Here is a 24318-nt window from a genome sequence, read left to right as displayed (position 1 = left end):
GGTACCGGTCCGTGAGTCGTTTGGTACCGGGCCGCGAGAGTTGAGGCTCAGGTGTGAAATGTATGGTTTTCAGGGTTTTTATCGGTTTTCAGCGTTATTTTGTTATCGTTTTTATCGTTAACTCGGTTTTCCTGGGTCTTTTCACGTGTGTTATGAATAAATCTTCATTTTTTCGGTACCGGTACTAGTTTTATTTTGTTCTATTTATCCGCAACACCTTAAAGACCGGTCCGTGAAAATATTGTCGGGCATAAACCGGTCCGTGGCGCAAAAAAGGTTGGGGACCGCTGATATAACATACATTCCGTTGGACACACTCGGAAACGCTGCGTTGAATATTTCCTGTCATATGCTACGGTCACGTGACTGTCATCCACAGTGCAGTTAAACATGGCGGTGGCTACGTCTGTTTTCCACAGAGTAAGAACCGGGTCGAAAATAGGCGCTCAGTATGACCAAGACGGCAACCTCATCCAGGTACAAAGTAGCTGGATCAGATTTCAACATGATGGATTTGAACTGTCACACTGCGGACGCATATCGATACAAGCTAACACCGAAGCTAACGGTGAAGCTAGTTTGTTAATGTTGAATTAATAACGTTTTGATGCATGCTAAATCATCCACGCAAGTAAATCCCAAAAAGTTATTTCTGTTGATTAATGAGCAAGAAACTGACCTCACAGCTGTTCTTTCAGTGGGCTGGTTTCAGTCACTGTGCAAAAGTACTGTTTATAAGGTTGGAAACCTGCAGTCAGCTGAGACTGAAGTCACCTGGATGAGTGACGAAACGTTTGTCCCAGTGAAAACGCTACGTCCAGATGAACAGAATCAACCTTTTGGGATTGAGTTAATAACGTTTAAAATCGTGCTAGTAGTAATTTTAGTAACAAAAAATGGAAGAGTAAATGTGAAGGTCTGAGAGCAGACGGATTCCAATACAGTAGGACCTCAGCCATATGTGAGCTATGAAGTGTTTCTGGCCTGCAGGTGGAAACCCGGGAGGATGAAGAGCAGAGCGTGAAGCTGACAGAGATCCTGGAGCTCCTGCTGGCAGCTGGATACTTCCGAGCCCGGATTAAAGGATTGTCACCTTTTGATAAGGTATACGCTGGACTTCTGATTGCTCTTTTCTTCCTCTCTGCTCTTCTTCCATCCCAACTGGTTTTATCAGATTAATACAACTTGTTCCTGCTAAAGGTGGAAACAAAAAACTGTTTCACTAATTGAGCTAAACACACATCCGAGTACAAGCTGACTATAAAGGCAGTGAGGAGGTGATGTGTGACCAAAAAGTAAACAAACTTCTCTACCAAGCACTTGCTGGCTACACAGACTGGTACTGATGTAGCATCATTCTACTCAGCTGAGCATTCAAAGTGCCTTCTGACAACTGTCATTCACCCAGTCAGCTTTTATCTGAGCACTTTCTGACATTGACACACTCTCTCTCTCTCTCTCTCTCTCTCTCTCTCTCTCTCTCTCTCTCTCTCTCTCCCATGGATGCATCGCTAGCAACCCAGGTTCAGTATCTTGGTTAAAGACACTTTAGCATGTGGGCTGCAGGCTTGATCAGCTCTACCACCACAGCTGGCTCCATGTGATATATGAAAGGAAGCGTAATCTGTGGGTAATAATCACTGGTGCATTTACCTGGTGGTAAAGAATGACTTTAAGCAGCCTGGTGAAAACCTTGACCCAAGATACAACGTCCCAGATAAAAAATATTTTTGTAAAATGTATTAAATTAATTTTCACCTCAGAATTCTACACGCCATATCCCATAATGACAAAGTAAATAAAGTTTGCTTGAAATTCTTGCAAATGTATTAAAGATAAATGAATAAATAACATGTAGATTATTATTTACAGCTTTACCTTTGGAGAATTTAGATGATAATCCATGATTTGGAAATTCACACACCTGTCTATATAAGGTCCCATAGTTGACAGTAGATGTCAGAGCACAAACCAAGCCAACCATTTAACCACCATTCCACCAATCACACCTGTAGAGTGGCCAGGCACATGACAGCCCACCTGGTGTTTGCCAAAACACACCTCGCAGACCATGAGAAACAAAATTATCTGGTCTGATGAATCAAAGATTGAACTCTTTGGCCTGAATGCCAAGCGTCATGACAGATGGAAACCAGGCACTGCTTATCACCTGGCCTATACAGTCACAGGTCACCCACAAATTCGAAGGTTGGTAGTTCGATCCCTGTCTGCTCCAGTCTGCATGCCAAATATCTTTAGGCAATAAACTAACCTCAGATTGCTCTGTGATGTCAGAGTATGAATGTGTGTGAATGTTAGTTAGAAGCACGTATGTAGGAGAAGCAGAGAAAAAAGTTCTGCTGTGAATAAAGTAAAGCACTTAGAGTGCTCAGAGTAGAAAGGTGCTGTAGAAGAAGCCGTTCTTTTACAGTGAAATGTGGTGATGGCAGCATCACGCTTTGGGGAACTAGGAGACTAGTTATCTTTCTAAGGGTATCTCCCTTAGAGCTACGGTGAGGAGAGGGGCTCATAGTTGAGCTGCTATGCTGCCCCTCGACACTGAGAGGAGCCAGTTGAGGTGGTTCGGGTATCTGACAAGGATGCCTCCTGGGTGAGATGTTCTGGGCTTGTCCTATCAGCAGCAGGCCTCGGTGTGCACCAAAGACATGCTGGAGAGATGATATTTCTTGGCTGGCCTGAAATGCAGCAGTGTTTCTGCCTGGGCAGAGCGAGGTCTGGGGTTGTCTGCTTAGGCTACTGCCCCTGCAACCTGGCAACTGATGATTGGCACTTATATGAACATAGAAACATCAAGTCAGCAGAGATATGAATCATTCCTTTATGTCAGAACTTTTGGAGTAAAATCTGAATAAAAACGTACTCCAGATATTTGAAAACTGCATTTAGCATTGATCCCATGCTGTAGTTGTTTAGATATTTGCTTAACGAGTTTAGTATCTCTGGTTGATTTCTGAGAGGAGAAACAAATCCCTTTGGGTTTGCAGAAAGGGCATCTGCTGAGCTACCTACTGTGGTGACGCCTTGTGAATGAAGGTCTGAGTAAAGCCAACATGTTTGATGATATTACCGGCAGCGGGAAAGCCACTTCTATTTATGTTCAGCATTTAGGTGTAGGTAGGCACTGCAGTATTCTCCTGAATGATGGGTGTCGCCATTCAGACAATACCACCACATCAGCACTGATACAGGAAGAGAAGTTGAGCTGGAAGCAGAGAAACTACAGGTTTTCTTTGGTTTGTTTTAGGGTTTTTCTCTCTGTTTGATTAGCTAGACCACCACTACCGTGAACTGAAGTATTTATTGTTATTGTGCATTTAACTGAGAAAACCTCAGCTCACAGTTCTCCTCTACAGGTGGTTGGGGGTATGACCTGGTGCATCACCACCTGTAATTTTGACATAGACGTGGATCTTCTTTTCCAAGAAAACTCAACTATTGGGCAAAAAATGTGAGTGTTGGCTGATTTCTTTCCGGGTTTCTCTAGGCTGGTCCAGATAAATCAATTTAAAGTGACACATCATACGAGCCACATTTGAATCCAGTTAAAAATGAATAATTTTGCTAACTTAAGAGCAGCTCAGATGGATAATGTCATCAGATATTTGGTTACATTTTTCCATCCTTTTAAGTGTTTTTCTTTGTCTGGGTTTTGCAGTTTCACACTGGTTCCTTTCTAACAGTGGCAAGTGCTGTTTCGTTGCAGATCCTTGACAGAGAAAATTGTTTCTGTTTTACCAAAGATGAAGTGTCCTCATCGCCTGGAACCCCATCAGATCCAAGGGTTGGATTTTATCCACATTTTCCCGGTCATACAGGTATACGGAGAATTCAACCAAACTAATCTCAGATGCATTAATGTGCTTAATGCATCTGAGGAAAGTGCTAATGAAAAGGTTAAGTGGTCTACTTAAAGTGTGCAGTGTTTCCCCTAGGTGCACCCTCACATACTTACCCACATGCAGTGCTGACGTTTTCCTGTCATCACAGTTTCAGGGTTTCATACTTTACAGAATTCAGAACGCTGATATGATGTTTGTGATTTGTCTTTAAAGAACGTATTCATAGCCGTCTGGAAGCGTGTGAGTAACATTAGTATTAGCTAATGAGCTTTGACTGCTGCTGGCATCAGACCCAGTACAGCTAGCAGGTCCAGCTGGAGCATGGACATGGCCAGTCTGTATCTGCTGGTTCATCCTTGTGTTTGATGAGCTGTGTGTTGTTTCATGCCAGTGGCTGGTGAAGCGAGCCATAGAGACGCGGGAAGAGATGGGAGATTATGTGAGAGCCTACTCCATTTCTCAGTTCCAGAAGTCCCACAGCCTTCCAGAGGTAACAGACATTCAGCATGAAGACCAGGCCGTAGCTTTACTAGACACATCTTTGTATACAAAGGTCATAAAATCACTTAAACAAAGAATTTAGTTGTTAATGACCTCTGCTCAGTGCCATTATCTCCATACCATACACACAGGCAACAGGTCTTACTACCGTCTCGTCAACCGTGCCATTCGCTCTTGCCGCTATCCTTCTCGCTCTCTTCTCCACCCTGCTTGCAGTCTCTTCGTCTCTCCTGTGCACCTTCCATTTCTTTGGGTGGTCGAGTGCAGGTTTTTAACTCTAACGAGTATTTAGACATCTGCTTCCTGCCTGTCTCCTTCACACACATATTCTCTCTTGTTTCTACTCTCCAAAGCAAACCTCCCCCTTTCTACTCTTTCTCTCACCTGCTTCCTCTTTCTTGGGCTTATTCTCATATTCAACAAACAAAAAATAATAAATGGTAGGTAGGCGTAACACTACAAAAGATTTTCCAGAGAAGCCCACCTGGAGTTCCTCTGGTTAATTACATCTTGACCTAAGTTGAAGTGTGGTTGTTTTAACTGGACCGAGTTTATGAAAACAAAGTAGTCATGATATATATGAAATACAAAGTCAGACAGAAAAATGAGGCAATAAAATATATAATATCAAGATAAGAAGGAAGATTTATGGGCTTTTAGTGATGATTGTACACACTCTAATTGAAAGTAATGAGACACAAAGGCATTTTAATATGGTAAACATCACAAGAAGGCAAGAAAGTAACGTTGGGACTTCTTGTCTGATTGTAGGAATGGGATTCAGTGTCAGAAGTCTAACACGGTATTCAAGTTTTAATGACCGCTGTATCACAACCCTCACAGTCATAGAAACGTGTTTAGTCAAAGTGTTAGTCGGCCACATGTCATTAAACGTCCTGTGTGTAAGAGGTGCTGTTCACTGTACTGTGACAGGATAAAGAGTTCCTCCAGAGGAAAGACAAAGCAGTGAGGGCAGTGCTGGACGTGTTGGTGAGTGACTACACTGATACAAACGATACACTAAAATGAAATGTACCTGCGTAATCAGCAAAGTCAAATCGTAGGTCTGTTGTTTAGATAACTGTCAGGCTTTTTTGAATGAGCCTCGTTCTTTTCTAGGAAGTGTACAAACCACAGAGGAAGTACAGGAGGCATAGGAATGCAGAGGAGCTGCTGGATGAGGAGTCCAGGGTCCACTCCACTCTGTTGGAATATGGAAGGTGAGCTTTCACATCCGGGATGTACATCACTTTCCCTGTTAATCCATCTTTTGCCAAAGTGGCTGTAAGACGTCTGTCTCATTTATTTGTATTTCCGTGTAAATAGAAAGCGCTGAGTTATGTCAAATCACCCTGTCATTTCTCTTTGGAGCCATTTGTAGATCAACTTTTATTCTTATAAGGCTGTTGGTGCCCTCGTTTTGTTGTTGTTGCTTTTCTCTCCGCTGGACTTTGTTCATATTTTCTGATGTTTATAGACTAAGCAGGATAGTAATAATAGGACTAAAATGTGCACTGGCTGCTCGCTTTATTGGACATATCTGTTAAACTGTTCTTTTAAAGTAAACACCACCCAATTACAAATTTAATGCATTTAAAACTGACCCAATCTCAGCAAAGGGATTTTGCATCTTCCCTTCTGTTTATCTAAGAGCAGCGAATTGAGGCTGTTTTCAGGAGGAGCTCATCACGCTGAAGACTGAAAAAAGATCGCCAGACATTCGACTTTTGTTTCACTGATCTGTTGTATATCTGTCGCTGATTCATTTAGACAAGTGTTGGTTAGCACATGTAGGCGCATCATCAAACAGTGTTGCTTTTGCATTGTATTGGCAGAACACGCACTGTCAGTGTTGGTTCCTCATACACATACTGTGGGAAGCCAAGCTGGTGATTAAGAATAAAATTAGCTTAATTGTGCAGCTCTAGCTGGTTCCTTATTCCTTTTTACCCTTCAGCTTTAAAGGCTGATGGGCTGTTGTTGTCACCTCAGCGTGAACACCCAACTTTGAGAACAAGGAGATTAAAACTGATGCTGCATCTCCTACGAGGCTGAGGGGTAGGACCGGCAGCCACCAATGTTTTTACATTTCATATAACATGGTGAAAGTTTCAGATGAGCTCAGCCATCTACCTGCTTAAATGTTGTGTTAGAAAGCAGCAGAAGAAAGGGAAGAGAACTACAATGTCTTATTTTAGAAGGATTGATTGTGATGAGGTTAAAAGTTGGGTCACAAATCTGCAGAAGTTACATAATGTAAACATTCTTACACCGTTCAGTCTGTACCACATAGATTTCAGGTAGCTCTCCACCAAGATGTGCCTAATAAGGTGGTCAGTAAATGCATAGGAATACAGAGGTTTTGTGTGCTGGATCAGTCGTTGGGCTGTTCCTTCTCTGGGCGCCACAAATTGACCTTCTGTGTCTAATTCCTCTCAGTGTATCAGCCTAGCTCTTAGTTTATAGGAAACGAGTCAAGAATTAAAAACCTGAGATTTAAACTTAGACAATGTTCAGTGTCTCATCTGATATATTGTTTTGTTTTCTTCATTCATCCATCCCTGTACTAGCCTCTGTACTAGAATGTCAGAGCTCTTGCTGTAAGTACTGTATAACTGTGTGAAGCTGGGGGGGGGGCAGCATCTGCTTACAGCACCCTGTGTTGTGGTTCAACATGTTTGTCAGAGAATGCAAACAGTGCACACTTATTTTGGCATGATGGACTGTGGTGCTGCTTCACTGCACTCCTGCATTTTATTTTATGTTTTTTAGTTGTTTAAACAGACGCTGCAGATCGGGGAACCATCTAGTTTGTCCACCTGATGGATTCATGCGCTTTATTGTGCTGATACTTTTTTATCGCATGATGTAAATGAATTTTGGGGGTTTGGGGTAAAAAGAAGAGTATACTTTATTCCAATCTGAAGTCATATCTCATACTCGTTGCTTTTGTTTTTTCCAGGCGATATGGATTCAGCAAGCAGAGCAAACAAGACAAGGTAGGCGCCTGAAGGCCTGACTGTAGCTGGTTCCACTGTGGGTGGAGCTGCAGGGAGGTTTGGCTGCTCTCTGGTCAGCAAGGATTTTGCTCCGTTCTTCATCTTCTCTTCTTTTTGCCTCTTTTCAGGTCGATGAGGGGAAGGCTTCACTGGCCGGTGGCTCTCAGGCAGCATCTCATGGGATGGCTGACGTGTCAGAGGAAGAGGACCTGCAGGCAGTAGAGGAAGTGAGAACTTTATTTACTGAGCATTTTATACAGAAAGACAAATTAGGCACACGTGTACAGTAGAGGGCAAAAAATGATACGCTAAGCCTTTCAGTTTAAACATTTAATTCACTTCAGTTTTATTTATGTGGCACAAAATCACAACAGTAAGTCACCTGAAGGCACTTTTGTCTCCTGTCCTCGTGCCCTTGTTCTTGATTTTCCTGTTGTTCCTGGGCCTTAAAATAATGCTGTTTGGTGTGGGCTTTGCCATTTTAGAAGTACAACAAAAATCTATAGCTCACTAATGAAAAGGAAAAACTCAGAGTTCTTTAGTGTGAATCAAAGCCAGCGTGTGGATGCTCTCAGGTTATTGTGATCTGTTTCACCAGTCTGTTAAAAGCCTGGAATAATAAAATAAGACCATATTGTGTTCAACAAATAAATGACATTTATTTTTTTCCTAGATGCGAATTAAAACGTTGATGACCAACATGGCTGCCATGGCAACTGAGGAGGTATGTAAATAAAACACGGTACAGAGAAGCAGAACATTTCTGCATCCGGACGACCCAAACATATAAATATATGTAAAGGAGCCAAATAGTGACTGGTCTGATATTCAGCTGCCACTGAATAATCTTGTTGATTGCATGGAGTTAGTCAAAGTTGGGTTTTTCTTTGATTCCTGCTGACTTTCCTCACCGCTGCACTATGGTAGTGACTGAGCTTGTGTTTTCAGGGGAAGCTGACAGCAAGTGCAGTGGGTCAGCTCGTCGGGCTGCAGTCTGAAGAGATCAAACAGTTTGCTTCTGAGTACGCTGAGAAGGTAAGCAGCTCTACACTATCTGCTCCAAGTTTAGACTGCAGTTACTGTGTTAGTCAAAGAGAGGGTAATCTTATAGTACAGTTCTGTCCTAAACACCAGCTGTATATAAGATGCTGCTGTGTGTTGGCAGCTTTTTAAAGTGTTCATTCGGACTTTCTTCTTGATCAAACGCAGTGAAAAAATCACCAGTTAGCATGAATCCAAACCAGAATGTCACCTAATGGTAACTTCTTCATTTTTCTAAGAGCATTGCTTTGCTGACTGTTGTGTCTTCCTTGTGTCCCTGCAGCAGTTAGAGCTGTCCTCAGAGGAGCATGAGCATTATGGCCCACTGCAGCAGCACCACAGGGTGGTCGCCTCACTCAACAAACAGATCCAGCAGAAGACTAAAGAGCTGGGGGAGGTGTGTAGGTCACTGTGGTTTAATGAATGTGCCGTCCTCAACTGTGTCCAACACTTTATTTTAATTTTTTTACATTATTAATACTGACCTCACATCTGAAACCAGTCTCGGTAACTGAAACAAACTTTTGATCCTAATGTAGCAAAAGCATGAAGTGATTTCGTTGTGTCAGTCGTAATAGTGTCAGAGCTTCCTTTGACTGTATCTGTTTTTGTGGCCACAGCTGCAAGCCAAGCATGCAGAGGTGAAGATGGGCTGTGATGAGGACAAGAGGAAACTAACGGAGGTGAGCTCAGGTCAAGGTTTCCTTCACTGCCCAGTATGGATCTGATCCATTGGTTGTACAGCCTCTTAATGATAGAAAAACACCTGGTCCTTACCAGATTGTAAAATGATTTAAATACATCTTCAAATGAACAACAACACCTGATATATTACACTGTGATTGTTTAACACACACACATACATGCACAGTGTTTCAGAAAATGAGCTGGGACACAAAATCACCTTTGGATTTAAGAAGTGACCTATTTTGTTGTCACCACAGGACAGGAAATCAGAAATGTCAGGGGTCAAGTTTTCTGAAAATCTTGCAAATGCGATAACTTGAGAACAAGGTGATGTAGGATTTTGATACCACTGGTGTATGGGTGTACTGGTACCAGCTGCTGCTGCCAGTATTTATGGAGTTTGTCTGAGCTGGGTCCACTTCTGGGAAGATTTTTTTTTTTTTTTTTTAATAAAATAATAACCCTATAACACTTTCCACTGAGGGGCAGCATTTTTTGCTTTTTTAAGACCGTTGGTCTGCATTCGATTAACAGCACCTGGACCAATGCCTGGGCCCCACGTTTGCCTGACCTCTTTGGTCCATCTGAAGCTCTGGTCCAGATCTGGGAGGAGACTCCCTAGGACACCATCCATCATCTCATCCTCTCATCATCAGGATGTGCCTTCTTTTCCGCATGAATGTACATGTAGAGTTGTTCACATTGAAATAGAAATAGTCAAAACTGTTTGGCAAAGAACTCAGCTAAAACGTTCAGTGAAATATGTTTTACATTTCAGGGAGCTATCAGCCATTCAGATGCTTTGATCAGTAGCTTTTAATTTGCAGGCTACAAAGGTGTCGGAGACTTTGGGGAAAGAGTTGGTGTGTTTGGAAGAAGTGGAGGAGCAGGCTGACAGGAGGTGAGTCAACAAAACGGTCCTTCTGTTATCTGCTAACGTTTTATTCTCAAGAACTGCGGACTTAAAATATTCACACACACGTGCATTGAAATGGATTCTAATCTAAATTTTGAATATACACTTTTTGTACACTTTTTTTTAACAATACATCAACCAGTTCTCCACCTAGTATATATTCTTGTTAGAGTAAAATTGAATGTACTGGTAGTTACACAGCGCCTTTGTAATGTGGACACTGTCTGGTCCACATTAGAATAAAAAATAAAGGTAAAATGTGCTGTCAAAAATAGATGGGCACCTACTGATGGGCTTTTATGTTGTAACTTTACTGCACTCTATTTGATTTGATGACAGCATTTTGTGGGTTATTTTGTAAGTGATTTATTGCCAGCCACGGATTATCTGAGAGCTGCTAATTATGGATTTAATTTTCTGCCAAGAAAGAGCGTTCAATACATACTATCTTTAGAAGACTGCATTTCCCAGAATCCCTTTCAGTAGAGATGGGAGGTGCTCCTATTTGGCTAGGGAAAGAAAAGTTCTGCAGGGAGCCAGTATATATGTTGCTCTGATGTTGGTCAGTTTTTGTTGTACAGCCCTTTTTTGAAGGCGATCGTTTCTGTAACTGATGTTCGATCCATTTTCTTGCCACATTTTGTATTGACAAACATAGTGTGTGATTGCTGTACTAAAATGGGCTTGACCCTTTAATCTGCAGACTTGGTTTGAGCAGCTTCTTGTAGATGTCTACAGTGGTGGAGTGTTTGCCCCCTTCCTGTGGTTTGGGGGGGGGGGTTCGGCCCGCTCGTCTTTGCAGAATTGTTGTAATTCAGCCACATGCGAGGGTTTTGGAGCATGAACTGAAAGTGCAGCACCCGTCTGAATCCTGACGATGAATAAATAAACACTTTAATAACACTATTTGTAAAAAAATATATTATGTAGATGGCTTAACAGCAGTTTTACTAATAATGCATGGATTGCACCGTTTTAAAATGCAGTAAATTGCCCGCTGTGAACCACCTGTATTTTATTTTTTGGACTCTCCTTTCACGCTCTGCTCTCTGATAAATCACTGCAGTTATTTTAAGGCCAAACCAACTTTTACAGACAGGTAAGAAAGAGCAGACGGTCGCTGGCTTCACAGAGAATTCATTAGTCACACATCAGGTGATCGTTCAAACCCCCCACAGAAGGTGAACGACTTTCAAACTCACGCCCAAATATCCTCTCTGTGCCGGCTGTGAGTTTAACACATGTAAACACTATTCCAGGAAAAACTGACAGAAAGTATTTACTGAAAAATAATATAAAAAACAATCATTTACTTTGCATTTTTCCAAACTTTAAGTTCAAATGAAGGATTTTTGCTATTCTGATTTTATTGCCACACTTCGTTTGCATTGAAACTATCATCAAGGTTCTAAGATCAACTAACGATCGAAGAACCTTCAACGAACAAGCCATCAGCTCAGCCCAATGTCATTTATTTTGTATTTTTTTTTTTTTTTTTTTTTAGAACAAACAAGTAAAAGATGAATCACCTCTATCAAAAAATGATGTTTAATATCGCGTATCATTATAGCTGCACATGCTGTGATATATGAAGACATCTCCTCAGTGTTGAAAGTCCAATGTAAACAACAGCAGTCACATCTTGTGGTGAAGAAGTTCTTTAAAATCAAATGACTGGCTGCCTGTTCAGCTGCAGCAGTGCAGCAGCAAATGTAACCCGTGATTCTGGGCCTTACCAGACACTGGACTTTGCCCTCTGTGCATTTATTAAGCAGCTGTGAGTAATAACAGGTTTATTTCCTGTTAATAGACCTGCTCATTTGTGTCGAGGGGAGCTCTTATGGCAGCTAATTGTACTTTTGCATTCCATGTGGTGGGAAGCATCCGTGTGCTGCTCAGTAAGCAGTCTCATGGTTGTTCTTGTGTTGCCTGATGAGTCTGTTTGAATGTGTTATTAACTGGTTTACATTTACCAGTTCCTACCATGTCATTGTTTAGTAATGATTAAGTAAGTTTTCTGGGAAGCTCGATGGTGCTCGACTAACACATGCTGCTGTCTTCTCTGTTAGCACACCACAAACACAGACACCCCATGTCCAGTATGTACTCCCTGCTGCTCCATTTGTATGAAGAATAAACTATTCCTTCTCCAGACTCTGATTCTCTAATCAGAATTAAGTCCATATTGTTTCTGCCTCAACCAGCTTATATTTAATGCTAGAGTTTGAATCGACTGTGGAAGTTTTAGTGACAATTGTACTAAAACACATGAGGTTACTGGCAGTGACAAAATGTGTCTCCTTTCATCAGTCGGTGACTTTCTGATCAAATGTTTCTTTGTTGAACAGGCTGCTCGATAAGCTGAGGGCTCTGGTGACGATGAATGAGAACCTGAAGCAGCAGGAGCAGGAGTTCCGCACACACTGCAGAGTGAGCATCAATGCAATCACTGTCACTGTGTATCCTGCTCATGGTCACTAGCAGCATTTCTTCCTCTTAATGCTTGTGCTCTGTATGCAGGAAGAGATGGCTCGTCTGCAGAGGAACGTTCAGGAGCTAAAGTCTGCATCAGGACAGGATACAGAGGAAGAGAAGGTACATATCATAGACTGGCTGTTGTCTCTTACAGTATAAAGTCATTGTTGCCTTTCCTAGATTGTGAGTAGGTGAAAGTGAACTTGAGCTTTCCACTCAGATAATCTTGATTTACAGCACTTTCTCTTTCCTTAGGAGAGGGACCAACTGATAGACAAACAGTACAACACAGGGAGGGAGAAACTACAGAAGATCCGCCTGCTCATGGTAACTACTTCTTAAGCCACAGTAATGACTGTAAAGATGTGCTGAAAAGTGCGAACAGGTGGTCGGGTCTCTCGTGCCCCAATCCTGGGTTTCAGCACCACTGTAAACGATGCGCGACAGACCCGACCACGTGTTTGCAATTTTTAGTACACTTCTTTATTGCGGCTGTCGACTAACACACACGGCTGCAGCGGTTGCGCATATTATTAACCTGAATGCCGCGAATTTCTTTGTTCCCCCATAAAATTGATTCCGATGTTAAACATTAGTTCCACATGACTTTTCTGCCAGGTAACCTGCGCCCCACCTGTCAGAACTCTGCGCCCCCACACTTTGAGAACCAGTGATTTAAACTAACATAAACCTCCTGGTAAACAGTAAATCAGTTTGCTAACCAGTTATTAAACCATGGACTTCACTTTTTTTAGTCTTTGGTACACTTCTATATTGTTCTTTCTTTGTGATTTATGTTTGCTGATTTTTGGTTTGTGTTTTGTTGGTTTGGGAGAAGACTTAGTTTTGGGGTTTTGGGGGGAAACCGGGGCTGAAAAGCTGATTAAAATCTCTCACGTTACAAAACTCGCTATTGCTCTCGCTCTCTTTCACCACTGTCACTCCCAAAACTTTCCCCTCTTCCTAAGCAGCCAAATGCCGTGTGTTGCCATATCATATTTTGATTGGTTGACAGTGGTGCATTTTTCTACCAATAGGAAAGGGGGTGTTGTCCCCCATGTCTGTGACACTATATATTGTAACCCTACAATAATAATGAGTATATCCCAACAATCAAATGACCCCCTTGAGCAAGCACTTGGGAAGTTACCTATACAAGTACCTGAGTCAAACCTATCTCTTTGTGATGCTCTGTAGCTGAGTAAAAAGGCTGTTTTTTATGATGAAAAGTAAATTGGCCCCAGGACCGAGAGCTGTTTCTTTATCTCCTGTACCTCCACCAAGGACGTCATGTTTTTGGTAGTGTCTGTATGCGTCTGTGTAATCAGTCTGTTTGTAAACACGCTAGCTCAGAAAGTTTTGAATGAATTCTGATAAAACTTGGTATGGCTTTCTAAGTAGCTGCTGTTTTGCCCCTCTGGTGTTTCTGGGCCCCACTTAACTATTGCCCATTCATCTTAGCCGCTATAACACCTGACAGGAGCTTCCATGTTGTGCTGAAGCCAGTCCCTTCTGGGGGGGATCCTTGGGGATCAGGACTGTCCAGCCTTCAGTTAGCCATTCTCGGTGTGTCTCATCTATTAGAAGCTTTGTTGGGGCTGTTCCTTGAGAATACACCTTGGATGGTTCACTGGAGAACTATCTCCCTGGCTTCTATCTCTGTGGTATACCTCTTTGACGGCAAGCCAAGGCTGTGAGTCTTTGCTTGGCTGTTTCCAAGGCCTTGGGGAGGGACAGCTTGCTGTACTTGTTTTCACACCTTTGTACAGCTCCAATAGTTAACTGATTTCCATCTGTGCTGCCTTGATCTTGGCCTCTAATCTCTTTCTCCGTGGAGGGTACTGCTCCTTGTGCCTGTTCATCTTAGAGCCAATTGTCTCAGTTATCACTGCTGCCATGGTGTCTGGTTTGTTTCAGTGATCGTCACAGCAAGGATTGTCCATAATCCTTCGTTCACATCTTCTGGTAGACCTCCAGAGTGTATGTCACGTAGTCTTGGTATTTGGCTATGGATGGTCCAGGTTTCCAGCTTAGTTATGATCCTCTATTTTTAGGTCCGCTTCTCTTGCACTCAATGTCTCCAATGCACTAGTTGTTCTTAGTGCTTGGTACCTAATCTCAGAGGGTGGGGATGATGATATCTCCCCCCTCACCTGATGTACTGGCTCCTACTTGCAGCAGGAATTGTGTTGGACCTCATCTCTAGTTGTGATGGCAGTTGCTTATTCCAGATGTTGGAACCCTGACCTACAGACAAAAACATGGCTGTGCCATGGGCTCCCCAGTGTCACCTATTGTAGCCAACCTTTACATGGAGGAAGTAGAAAGAAAGGCTCTTGGCTCTTTTAAAGGGAGAGTACCCAGCCACTGGTACAGATATGTGGACTACACCTGGGTCAAAATCAAAATCCACGAAGTAGAATCCCTCACTGCTCATATCACTGCTGTGGATAAAAACACCAAGTTCACCAGGGAAGACACAAAGGATAACTGTTTGCTATTCCTGGACTGTGCTGTGCACATTGAGGAGAATGGAAAGGTCAACATTGAAGTTTACCGGAAGCCCACACTCATGGACCAGTACCTCCTCTTTGACTGCCTGAAGGGAAAAAGAAGGAACACACACATGTAAGGGAAGCGCTTAAAACATGTGGTTATCTTAATTGGGCTTTCATCAAGTCAGCAAAGAGGCACAGAAAAGGAGGTCAGACACCAGCGAGGGAGGATAAGAAGACAAACGCAACAACATTGTCATCCCCTATGTAGCCGGTGTATCAGGAAAAACTCAGGAGAGTTTTCTCCAAGCACGACATCCCAGTTTACTTCAGACCCAGCAACACACTCTAAAAAACTCAGACAAAGACAAAACTCCAAAACACAAACTTAACAACGTAGTGTATGCTGTACAGTGTAGCGAGGAATGCTCAGAGCTCTACATTGGAGAGACCAAACAGCCACTTCATAAACACATGGCACAACATAGAAGAGCCACCTCCATGGGACAAGACTCAGCAGTCCATCTGTATCTAAAGGTCAAAGGTCACTCTTTCGATGATGCCAATGTTCACATTTTGGACAGAGAAGACAGATGGTTTGAAAGAGGAGTGAAAGAAGCATCTATGTCCACTGTGAGCGACCATCTTTGAATAGAGGCGGTGGTTTACGACACCAACTGTCTGCCATCTATAATCCAGTTTTGAGACGCCTTAACGCCCACTCACATCCTGGGCCATCTGACCTCAGGAAATCACATGATAGGGTGGGGCCAGGTTTCACAGTGAGCTCACCTGAAACCCTGGCTGATTGTGACCCACACCCGTTTTCACACCTTGGCTCATGTGATTAGGTAGAGGATCATCAGGGGGTCATTTTGTCCCTCTTGGGAGGGACACTTCCACAGGGCTTAAATCTGGGACTCTCCACCATTTGACCCTGGAACAGAAGAATCTTCTCGGATGAGAGGTGAAACGTCTTCAAGCAACTTAAAGAAGTCCAGACGCTTTTCATTCCAAGCTCCTTAGAACCCTGACCTAGTAGTTGTTTACTTTTAGTCTAGATTTTGGGTGTCAGAAAATCCATAGGTGCTACATGCTCTTCATGTAACCCCTTCCACAAGGATTACTTGCATATTAATATTCCAACAGCTCCCTATTCTCATCCCTTGTGCCTTCTTGCTCCATTAGCCCACTTCTCAATACTGGTTCCTCAATAACGGACACATACTTTGTTAATCCGGGCAACAGCTGAGTCTGTAAGGCTTCACTCATATATTATTCGCGCAAACTTGAAGGTAGGCTGGGATGGCATGTGGGGCATTCTCCCAAACTTTTCCCACAAAGTTAGGAGAATGAAATTATCCAAAAAGTCTCCTTTCACTGGAGCTAAGGGTATGTGCTCAACTCCTGAAAAATAACCCCACGTCATAATCCCCCATTCCACCAAACTTTACACTTGGCAACCCCCAAACCTAGACAAGAGCTTCATGGAATGGGTTTCCATGACCAACCAGCTGCATCCGAGGCTTTGCATTTGCAAGCTCTTGACTTTTACATGGCCTACCACTTCCTGGCTGCGTTGCTGTCCTTCCCAGTGGCTTCCTATTTGTTATAAACCAACAATAGTTGACCGTGGAATATTTAGTAGTAAGGAAACATCACGACTGGACTTGTTGCATAGGTGGCATCCTATCATAGTACTACGCTGGAATTCACTGAGCTCCTGAGAACAGCCCATTCTTTCACAAATGATTTTAGAAGCAGGGGAGACTTCAAGTTACAGATGGACAAACTGGCGATCACTAACCAACCGCATTTAGTGGTGGACAAAGTCTTGTTTAGTGATCGATGTAGCTCGCCCAAGTGATAGCTACATCAGGGACGTATTCACTCATTCTAATATGTATATATCGCTTCACTCTCCACAGGCTCGGAGGAACCGAGAGATTGCCATCTTGCAGAGGAAGATTGATGAGGTGCCAAGCCGAGCTGAGCTGACACAGTATCAGAAGAGATTCATTGAACTCTACAGTCAAGGTAATTTCCTCGTCTTCATCTGCTTTGACCAGTGCTGTTGCTGTGTGCAGGTCATAAATGAATCCCATAAAAATCAGGAGTTATAAATAAATGCTTGTTCTTTTTGTGCCTTTCAGTTTCTGCTACTCACAAAGAGACTAAGCAATTCTTCACTCTGTATAATACATTGGATGATAAGAAAGTCTATCTTGAGAAGGAGGTAAGTAACCACAGCAGACCCCTGTCAGCAGGGTGCGAAATGATTGCCAGTAAAATTTCTGATAGCATTTGGCTTTGAATTATGATTTGTTTCACTTGAGATATGTGACTGATTAAACACCTTGGTAAGTGTCACGAATAGACTTGTACTTAATGCTATTCATAACAAAATTTTAATTTCTGTAGGTGAACCTCTTGAATTCTATTCATGACAACTTCCAACAGTAAGTATAATTCTGCTCATTTGTCACGTCTAACACTGATGTTGTTCCAGTGAATAGTTTTCTATCAGTACGTTTCTTAGCTCATTGCAGTGAAATAGTGCTAACGTCCTCTACTCTTGTTCAGAGCCATGTCGTCTTCAGCTGCCAAAGAGCAGTTCCTCAAACAGATGGAGCAGATAGTCGAGGGAATCAAACAGAATCGCATCAAGGTACAAGTCTTTCTGTAAAAGGGGAATTCTGCTGCTCTTCTCTTTATAAACGTGCGTTATAGGGATGGAACCAAATCACAGATTTAGTGGTCAGTATCAGTAACACACATTTGTTCAGATTTATAGAATTAAAAAAATGTCAGCCTGTTTTTGACAATGCTGACTACAGATAAGATAATGAGCTCAGGGTATATGGCAGTACTGCTATAGACCTGCACCGCATGTCACAGCCTAATGATGCAAAGTTTGTCCTGTTTAGAGACAGATTCCTGCAGTACTGGTATGGCATGTGTTTCTCTGGTTTTTCAGATGGAGAAAAAGAAGCAGGAGAACAAGATGAGGCGAGATCAGCTGAATGATGAGTACCTAGAGCTCCTTGACAAGCAGAGGCTGTATTTCAAAACTGTCAAGGACTTTAAAGAGGTAAGAAAAGCATGTGCTTAAGTGCTGCTGGCTGTTTCTGAGAGGGCATTTAAAGTTAGAGCATACCATTATAATGAATGATGAATGCTATTCAGTAAGCTATAGTGAGCTATTATTCTTAGGGATAAAGATGGGTTTCACAAAACATTATAACACCTAATCGTGTTGGAAGATACAAACTGTAGCCTTCAGAATGGTTGTGAAGCAAAAAAAGTATCACAACCAGCGACTGCCATGTTAGACAGCGTTAGTAATAAATGGATGTGCCTATAAAAGTGAACAGTTAGTGTTTGTTGACAAATGTTTCATAGTTTGGTGTTTTATTGAAAAATGACCTCAGAATGATGTGATGTGAGAAACCGCAGTCATGCCACAGAACTTATGCCTGAGTTTCTCGCAGTCTCAGTTTGGAAAGCTACATTCAACAGAAAGTTATTCACTCAGTCATCTTCTCTCAAATTAACCCACTCATTACTTTAATCACTTGTCCTGATTTAAGGCATAAAAGCATTTAAAATAAGTCCCTGAAAATCCTCTCTTCCCTGACCACCTCTAGATCTTTAAGCTTACAGGGTTGAAATACAAAACACTGGGAAAAATTCTTAGTAGATTTCTATCTGAATGTACTGTAACTATACAACATTTAAATATAAGAAAGAAATTAGAATTACTATCATTTTCTTCAATGCCATGTGCTAACACAATGCAGAGAAGTTACCTAAACTTTACTACCACAACAGGTCAATAATTCAGTTAAATTTTTATATAATATATTGTCACATCTGAACAAGTCGCCTCAAAGCGCTTTATATTGTAAGGTAAAGACAACATTACCGTTACTAATTGAAGAAAACCAGTTCAGAGTTATAGCTCTAAGTGCTAATGACTTTGTGAACTTCTGCTTATCCGGGGCCTGGTCGTGGGCACAGCAGCCTAAGCAGAGAAGCCCAGACCTCGCTCTCCCCAGCCACCTCCTCCAGCTCGGCCAGCCGAGAGAGATAATCTCTCCAACGTCTAAAATCCTTACCCTGTCTCTAAGGGAGAGGGGAGGTCTAAGGGAGAGGCCAGCCAACTTTCAGAGAAAGCTCATTTACACCACTTGTATCCATGATCTTGTTCTTTCAGTCACTACCCAAAGCTCGTGAACACAGGGTGAGGGTGGGGACGTAGATTGACCGGTAAATCGAAAGTTTGGCTTTTTCGCTCAGTTTTCTCTTCACCGTGACGGACAGGTTACCGCTTATTGGCTGCAGTGACCTGTCTGTTGATCTCCAACTCCCCCCTCCCCTCACTTGTGAACAAGACCCCTAGATACTTCCCATTCCCGTCCCTGACCCGGAACGGGCACTCCACCCTTTTCAGAGTGAGGACCTGAGGTCCATCTTGTTCTTTCCATTCAGCTGAGTCCTCTGGACCTGCTTTACTGTGTGCAGGTATTTGGTGGTTGGAGCCTCTTTGTGGTTCCCATTTGCCCGTGGGATTACCAAGTACTTGTAGCTGACCTCAGTGTCTGCAATCCCCTCAGTTCTGACTACTTAGTTGTAGTTACCATCCAACTACACTTCTCCAGCCCAAAAGACGTTCCAATGCCGTTGGTGTAGATCAGTAAATCGATGTCTTGTTCACTCCTGGCATACAGCTTGATGTCATCCATGTAGAGGAGGTGGTTGGCATTGGTCCATTCCAGTCCAGGGGTTCAGGCCTATGCAGAACAGCAGTGGGAACAGAGCATTTCCTTGGTAAATCCTGCTCTTGATAGTGACTCGTCCTATTGGCTTGAAGCTCGCCTGTAGTGATGTTCGCCACATCCCCATGGAGTTCCTAACAGAGGCTCTTAGGGTCCTGTTGAACTTTTGTAGTTCTAGGCATTCATGGATCCATGTGTGCGGCACTGAGTCATAGGCTTAGCCCACAGGTAGGTCTGGTCTTGCACTGTTGAGTGACCCTTCTGTCCACCAGTAGTTGGTGTTTTGCCCCTCTGGTGGTGCTCCTGCTAATTCCTTTCTGTGGCTCCACTCATGTATCGAGCCATAAGCCTGTTCACCTTAGCCACTATGATGCCTGACGGGAGCCTCAATGTGGTAGTGAGAAAACATATTTGGTAGTTGGATGGGACCAGTCTCCTCTGGGGATCCATGGGACTCGGGAATGTCCGGCCTTCAGTTAGCTGTTCTTTGTGTGTCTCATCCATTAGCAGCTGGTTCATTTGTGGTGCCAGACAGTAGGCATGAATCATGACAGAGTATACCTCAGATGGTTTAGTAGAGTTGAGTACAGCTGGTTTATTCTCCTGCCTTCTGTCTCTCTGGTAACAAGCTATACCTCTTCAACTCAGGCTGTGAGTCTGTGCTTGGCAGTCCTGCCATGGAGTAGATCAGCTGATTAGTCAGCTGTTTGGTGGGCTTCTGCACTCAAACCAGCGCCATCCTCAGCCTTCTCTTTAGTTTAAACCAGGAAAGACTGAAAAAAGCAGTCAGATAATTCAAGAAAACAGAAAAAATATTCACTGCAAATTATGCAAATCAATCACAAGACAATGTGAAACAAATGTGCACACCACCATTTAGAAAACAGTGTGTCATAATATATTAAAACAAATTAACCAAATAAATTACATGAATTGTGTGCTATATAGTTTGCAGTCAATAAAGCAACACTTTTGTTTCAGCAAACACAGTTAAATATGAAAAAAGTGGGAGTGTAAATCTTACCTATGTTTGAATAGATAGAATTTTATTTTGAACATGCAAATATAACTGAAATAACAAGAGAAAAGAAGAAAAAAACTTCAAGTTTTCTCTATCTCTATAGCTACACAATGTGCATGCTCAAAAGGGAGTAGAATGAAGTTTTAATATGAATGTTAAATATAGATAATGTCACCGGATTATTTCAATTGTGTGGTTGTGGACACAACCATCACAACTTGTTTATGCCTCCCAGTGTTTGAATTGGGTGTCTGCAGTTGTAGCTTTCCAAACACAGAGTTGAAGAGTGCCATCTAGTGGACAAACTGTGCAGTGCCATCAAATAACATTGTCAAAAGGTGTTTCTCCCATGTCTCGTTTTTGTGTGTTGTTGTTGTTGTTGTTGGTGGTGGTGGTTTTTTTATGTGTATATATATCTTGGTTTTTTCCTGTGTATTTCCCATAATAACTGTCGATAGCTAACATTACATAGCTAACATCAGCCAATAATATCAACCCACTGATTGGCCTGACTCTAATGAAAAATGTTTTAATCAAAAAGATTTGCAGATTTGATTTGAGCTGTCTTTTTGATTACCATAAAGAGTCGCCTCAGAATTGAAAAGACTTTGCAGTAAGTCACAGGTCACGATTGAGTGGATTGAAATTAGGCTTTATACTGAAAAATGATCATTGCATCCTAGTTTCTACTATAGGTCTGCCTTAAATAAAGGCTTGTTACTTTCTGCTGTTGAGGTCTATAAAGGCCACAATCTGTATTTCAGGAAATGTGCTATAATAATTTTCAACAATGACCCTCTGAATGTAATGATCATGTAACAATAATAACTTTTTTCCTTTTTTCCCCACTAGGAGTGTCGGAAGAATGAGATGCTACTGTCTAAACTGAGAGCTAAAGGAGCCTCTTAGCTCCGACCATACTGTTAGTGTGTTTCATTTTAAGTAATAAATATGATGCAAACCAGTTACTAATCTAATTACTTGGATGACTTTCATATAAAATCCTGGACATGAAATGTGTTCTTCACATGTGCCAGATGCAGCAGACTGGACAACATAAATGCAAATCATTGTTTTAATCACACCTTCTGTAACATCACAGTGATCACTAATTAAGACCATGATCAGCCAGTTCTGCCTAATGTTTTACTTTTCATGGTGAACATAACAATAAAAAACTTAACCAGCGCTCCACAACAGTCTTGCAAATTATGACATTGTGTTTAATAATACTGGGCAATTTTACTAACACCCCGCACTGTACTGACTGTGAAGTTATACGTATGTCTTTATGTTGATCATGAATTCAGGCTGCAACAGTGAAGAGAATCCCATAACTTGTAATAGTGATGTTTTTGTGTTGGAGAGTTTCCTGGTGTATTTACATGCCTCTGAAGATTGTCTTCCATGTACCATCCAATCACCATGGATGCAGTATTTAATGAATAAAGAATTGCTTATACAAACAGCATAAATGACTGTGGTCTGTCTCATCTCAGATAGGATCTAACTAGTGCTGGGTATCGTTACTGATTTCTATAACTGATTCAATTCCAATTCACAAGGTCCTGATTCGATTCAATTCGATTCAGTTTTGCCTCTGACAGTCAGAAATATAATTCTGATCATTTATCAGTACTGACACTTGTGAGACTTCATTAGAGGTGTAAGCATCACAGCCTTTGTCTCAAAGTAACTGATGATAAAACAGAAAAACATGAAGGAGATTTTCCTGGTCTGGATTTTTATAGCAGATAACCTTAACCTCCTAAGACCCGAACTCTTCCACGGCATGCATTTTTAATTTCTCTTTGATATCTGGGCATATTGGGACCTGATGAATGTAAAAACAAAGAATTAGCAGATTTTTTTTTTTTTTTACCTATTTTTTGTTTCTAAGAAAAATGAGAGCCACATATGAGGATATTCGTTTAAAATTTCAATAGAACAGTAGCAGTATAATGTCCTCGTAATTGGATATCGGGCCCTTGTAGAGCAAAATTGAGTATTTTGGTCGAAATAACCCAAAATGTGATGTCCACATATGTGGACGTCAGGTCCTAGGAGGTTAAAAATATTCTCCAGTAGAACAAAAAGTGAAGAAAACCATGAATCAACATCTGAACATTACCTGATGCTGCCGTAAGCTGGAGAGGAAATGGCATGTCACAAATTTAGATCATCATTTAGCCTGGAGAAATAGTTTGTTGCTTTATAAGAAAGCCCTCCGCAAAGCCAGAACATCTTACTATTCGTCACTGATTGAAGAAAATAAGAACAACCCCAGGTTTCTCTTCAGCACTGTAGCCAGGCTGAAAAAACAGTCAGAGCTCTGTTAACTAGTAATGACTTCATGAACTTCTTCACAAATAAAATTTTAATCATTAGAGAATAAATTACCAATAATCATCTCACAGATGTAATATTATCTACAGCTACTTTCAGTACCATTGATATTCATTTAGACTCTTTTTCTCCAATTGATCTTTCTGAGTTAACTTCAATAATTACTTCCTCCAAACCATCAACGTGTCTTTTAGACCCCATTCCTACAAAACTGCTCAAAGAAGTCCTGCCATTAATTAATGCTTCAAACTTAAATATGATCAACCTATCTCTAATAATCAGCTATGTACCACAGGCCTTCAAGCTGGCTGTAGTTAAACCTTTACTCAAAAAGCATCTCTAGACCCAGCTGTCTTAGCTAATTATAGGCCAATCTCCAACCTTCTTTTCATATCAAACATCCTTGAAAGAGTAGTTGTCAAACAGCTAACAGATCATCTGCAGAGGAATGGCTTATTTGAAGAGTTTCAGTCAGGTTTCAGAGCTCATCACAGCACAGAAACAGCTTTAGTGAAGGTTACAAATGATCTTCTTATGGCCTCTGACAGTGGACTCATCTCTGTGCTTGTCCTGCTAGACCTCAGTGCAGCGATTAGAACATGCTGTAGGTATTACAGGTACTGCACTGCAGTGGTTTGTATCATATCTATCTAATAGACTCCAATTTGTTCATGTAAATGGAGAGTCCTCTTCACACACTTACGTCAATTATGGAGTTCCACAGGGTTCAGTGCTAGGACCAATTCTGTTTACATTATACATGCTTCCCTTAGGCAGCATCATTAGAAGACATAGCATACATTTTCACTGCTATGCAGATGACACGCAGCTCTATCTGTCCATGAAGCCAGATAACACACACCAATTAGTTAAACTGCAGGAATGTCTTAAAGACATAAAGACCTGGATGGCCGCTAACTTTCTGCTTCTTAATTCAGATCAAACTGAGGTTATTGTACTCGGCCCTGGAAATCTTAGAAATATGGTATCTAACCAGATTCTTACTCTGGATGGCATTACCTTGGCCTCCAGTAACACTGTGAGGAACCTTGGAGTCATTTTTGACCAGGACATGTCCTTCAATGCACATATTAAACAAATATGTAAGACTGCTTTCCTTCATTTGCGCAACATCTCTAAAATTAGAAACATCTTGTCTCAGAGTGATGCTGAAAAACTAGTTCATGCATTTATTACTT

General features: G+C 41.8%; 1 protein-coding gene across 2 annotated transcripts; it reads left to right on the top strand.

The window, feature by feature from the left end:
• The first annotated feature begins 345 nt into the window (after nt 1–345).
• Nucleotides 346–22238, top strand: ccdc93 (coiled-coil domain containing 93). 2 transcript variants are annotated; one of them, XM_063497141.1, is made up of 23 exons: nt 346–477; nt 991–1104; nt 3375–3469; nt 3725–3836; nt 4252–4350; nt 5295–5351; nt 5481–5581; nt 7324–7360; nt 7489–7587; nt 8034–8084; nt 8309–8395; nt 8685–8798; nt 9022–9084; nt 9916–9989; nt 12353–12434; nt 12525–12599; nt 12735–12806; nt 16903–17011; nt 17128–17210; nt 17396–17433; nt 17558–17642; nt 17952–18065; nt 21626–22238. In XM_063497141.1, the coding sequence occupies exons 1-23, from the start codon at nt 391–393 to the stop codon at nt 21680–21682; spliced, it is 1905 nt and encodes a 634-aa protein (XP_063353211.1). In that variant the 5' UTR covers nt 346–390; the 3' UTR covers nt 21683–22238. The 2 variants fall into 2 exon arrangements, with proteins under 2 accessions (XP_063353211.1, XP_063353212.1); XM_063497142.1 differs by lacking the exons at nt 346–477; nt 991–1104 and having other exon boundaries at nt 3762–3836.
• The last annotated feature ends 2080 nt before the right edge of the window (nt 22239–24318 follow it).

Source organism: Pelmatolapia mariae, linkage group LG16_19 (genome assembly GCF_036321145.2).
Source record: "Pelmatolapia mariae isolate MD_Pm_ZW linkage group LG16_19, Pm_UMD_F_2, whole genome shotgun sequence".
NCBI lineage: Eukaryota > Metazoa > Chordata > Actinopteri > Cichliformes > Cichlidae > Pelmatolapia > Pelmatolapia mariae.
The sequence above is the reverse complement of the archived record's forward strand: the minus strand, read 5'-3'. Positions and strand labels throughout refer to the sequence as shown.

Excerpts from the sequence above, each read along its gene's own strand:
- ccdc93 (XM_063497141.1), top strand. The coding sequence starts at position 391 with ATGGCGGTGGCTACGTCTGTTTTCCACAGAGTAAGAACCGGGTCGAAA. Across the intron at positions 5,352-5,480 it reads GGGCAGTGCTGGACGTGTTG|GAAGTGTACAAACCACAGAG; the intron begins GTGAGTGACTAC and ends GTTCTTTTCTAG. Across the intron at positions 7,361-7,488 it reads AGCAGAGCAAACAAGACAAG|GTCGATGAGGGGAAGGCTTC; the intron begins GTAGGCGCCTGA and ends GCCTCTTTTCAG.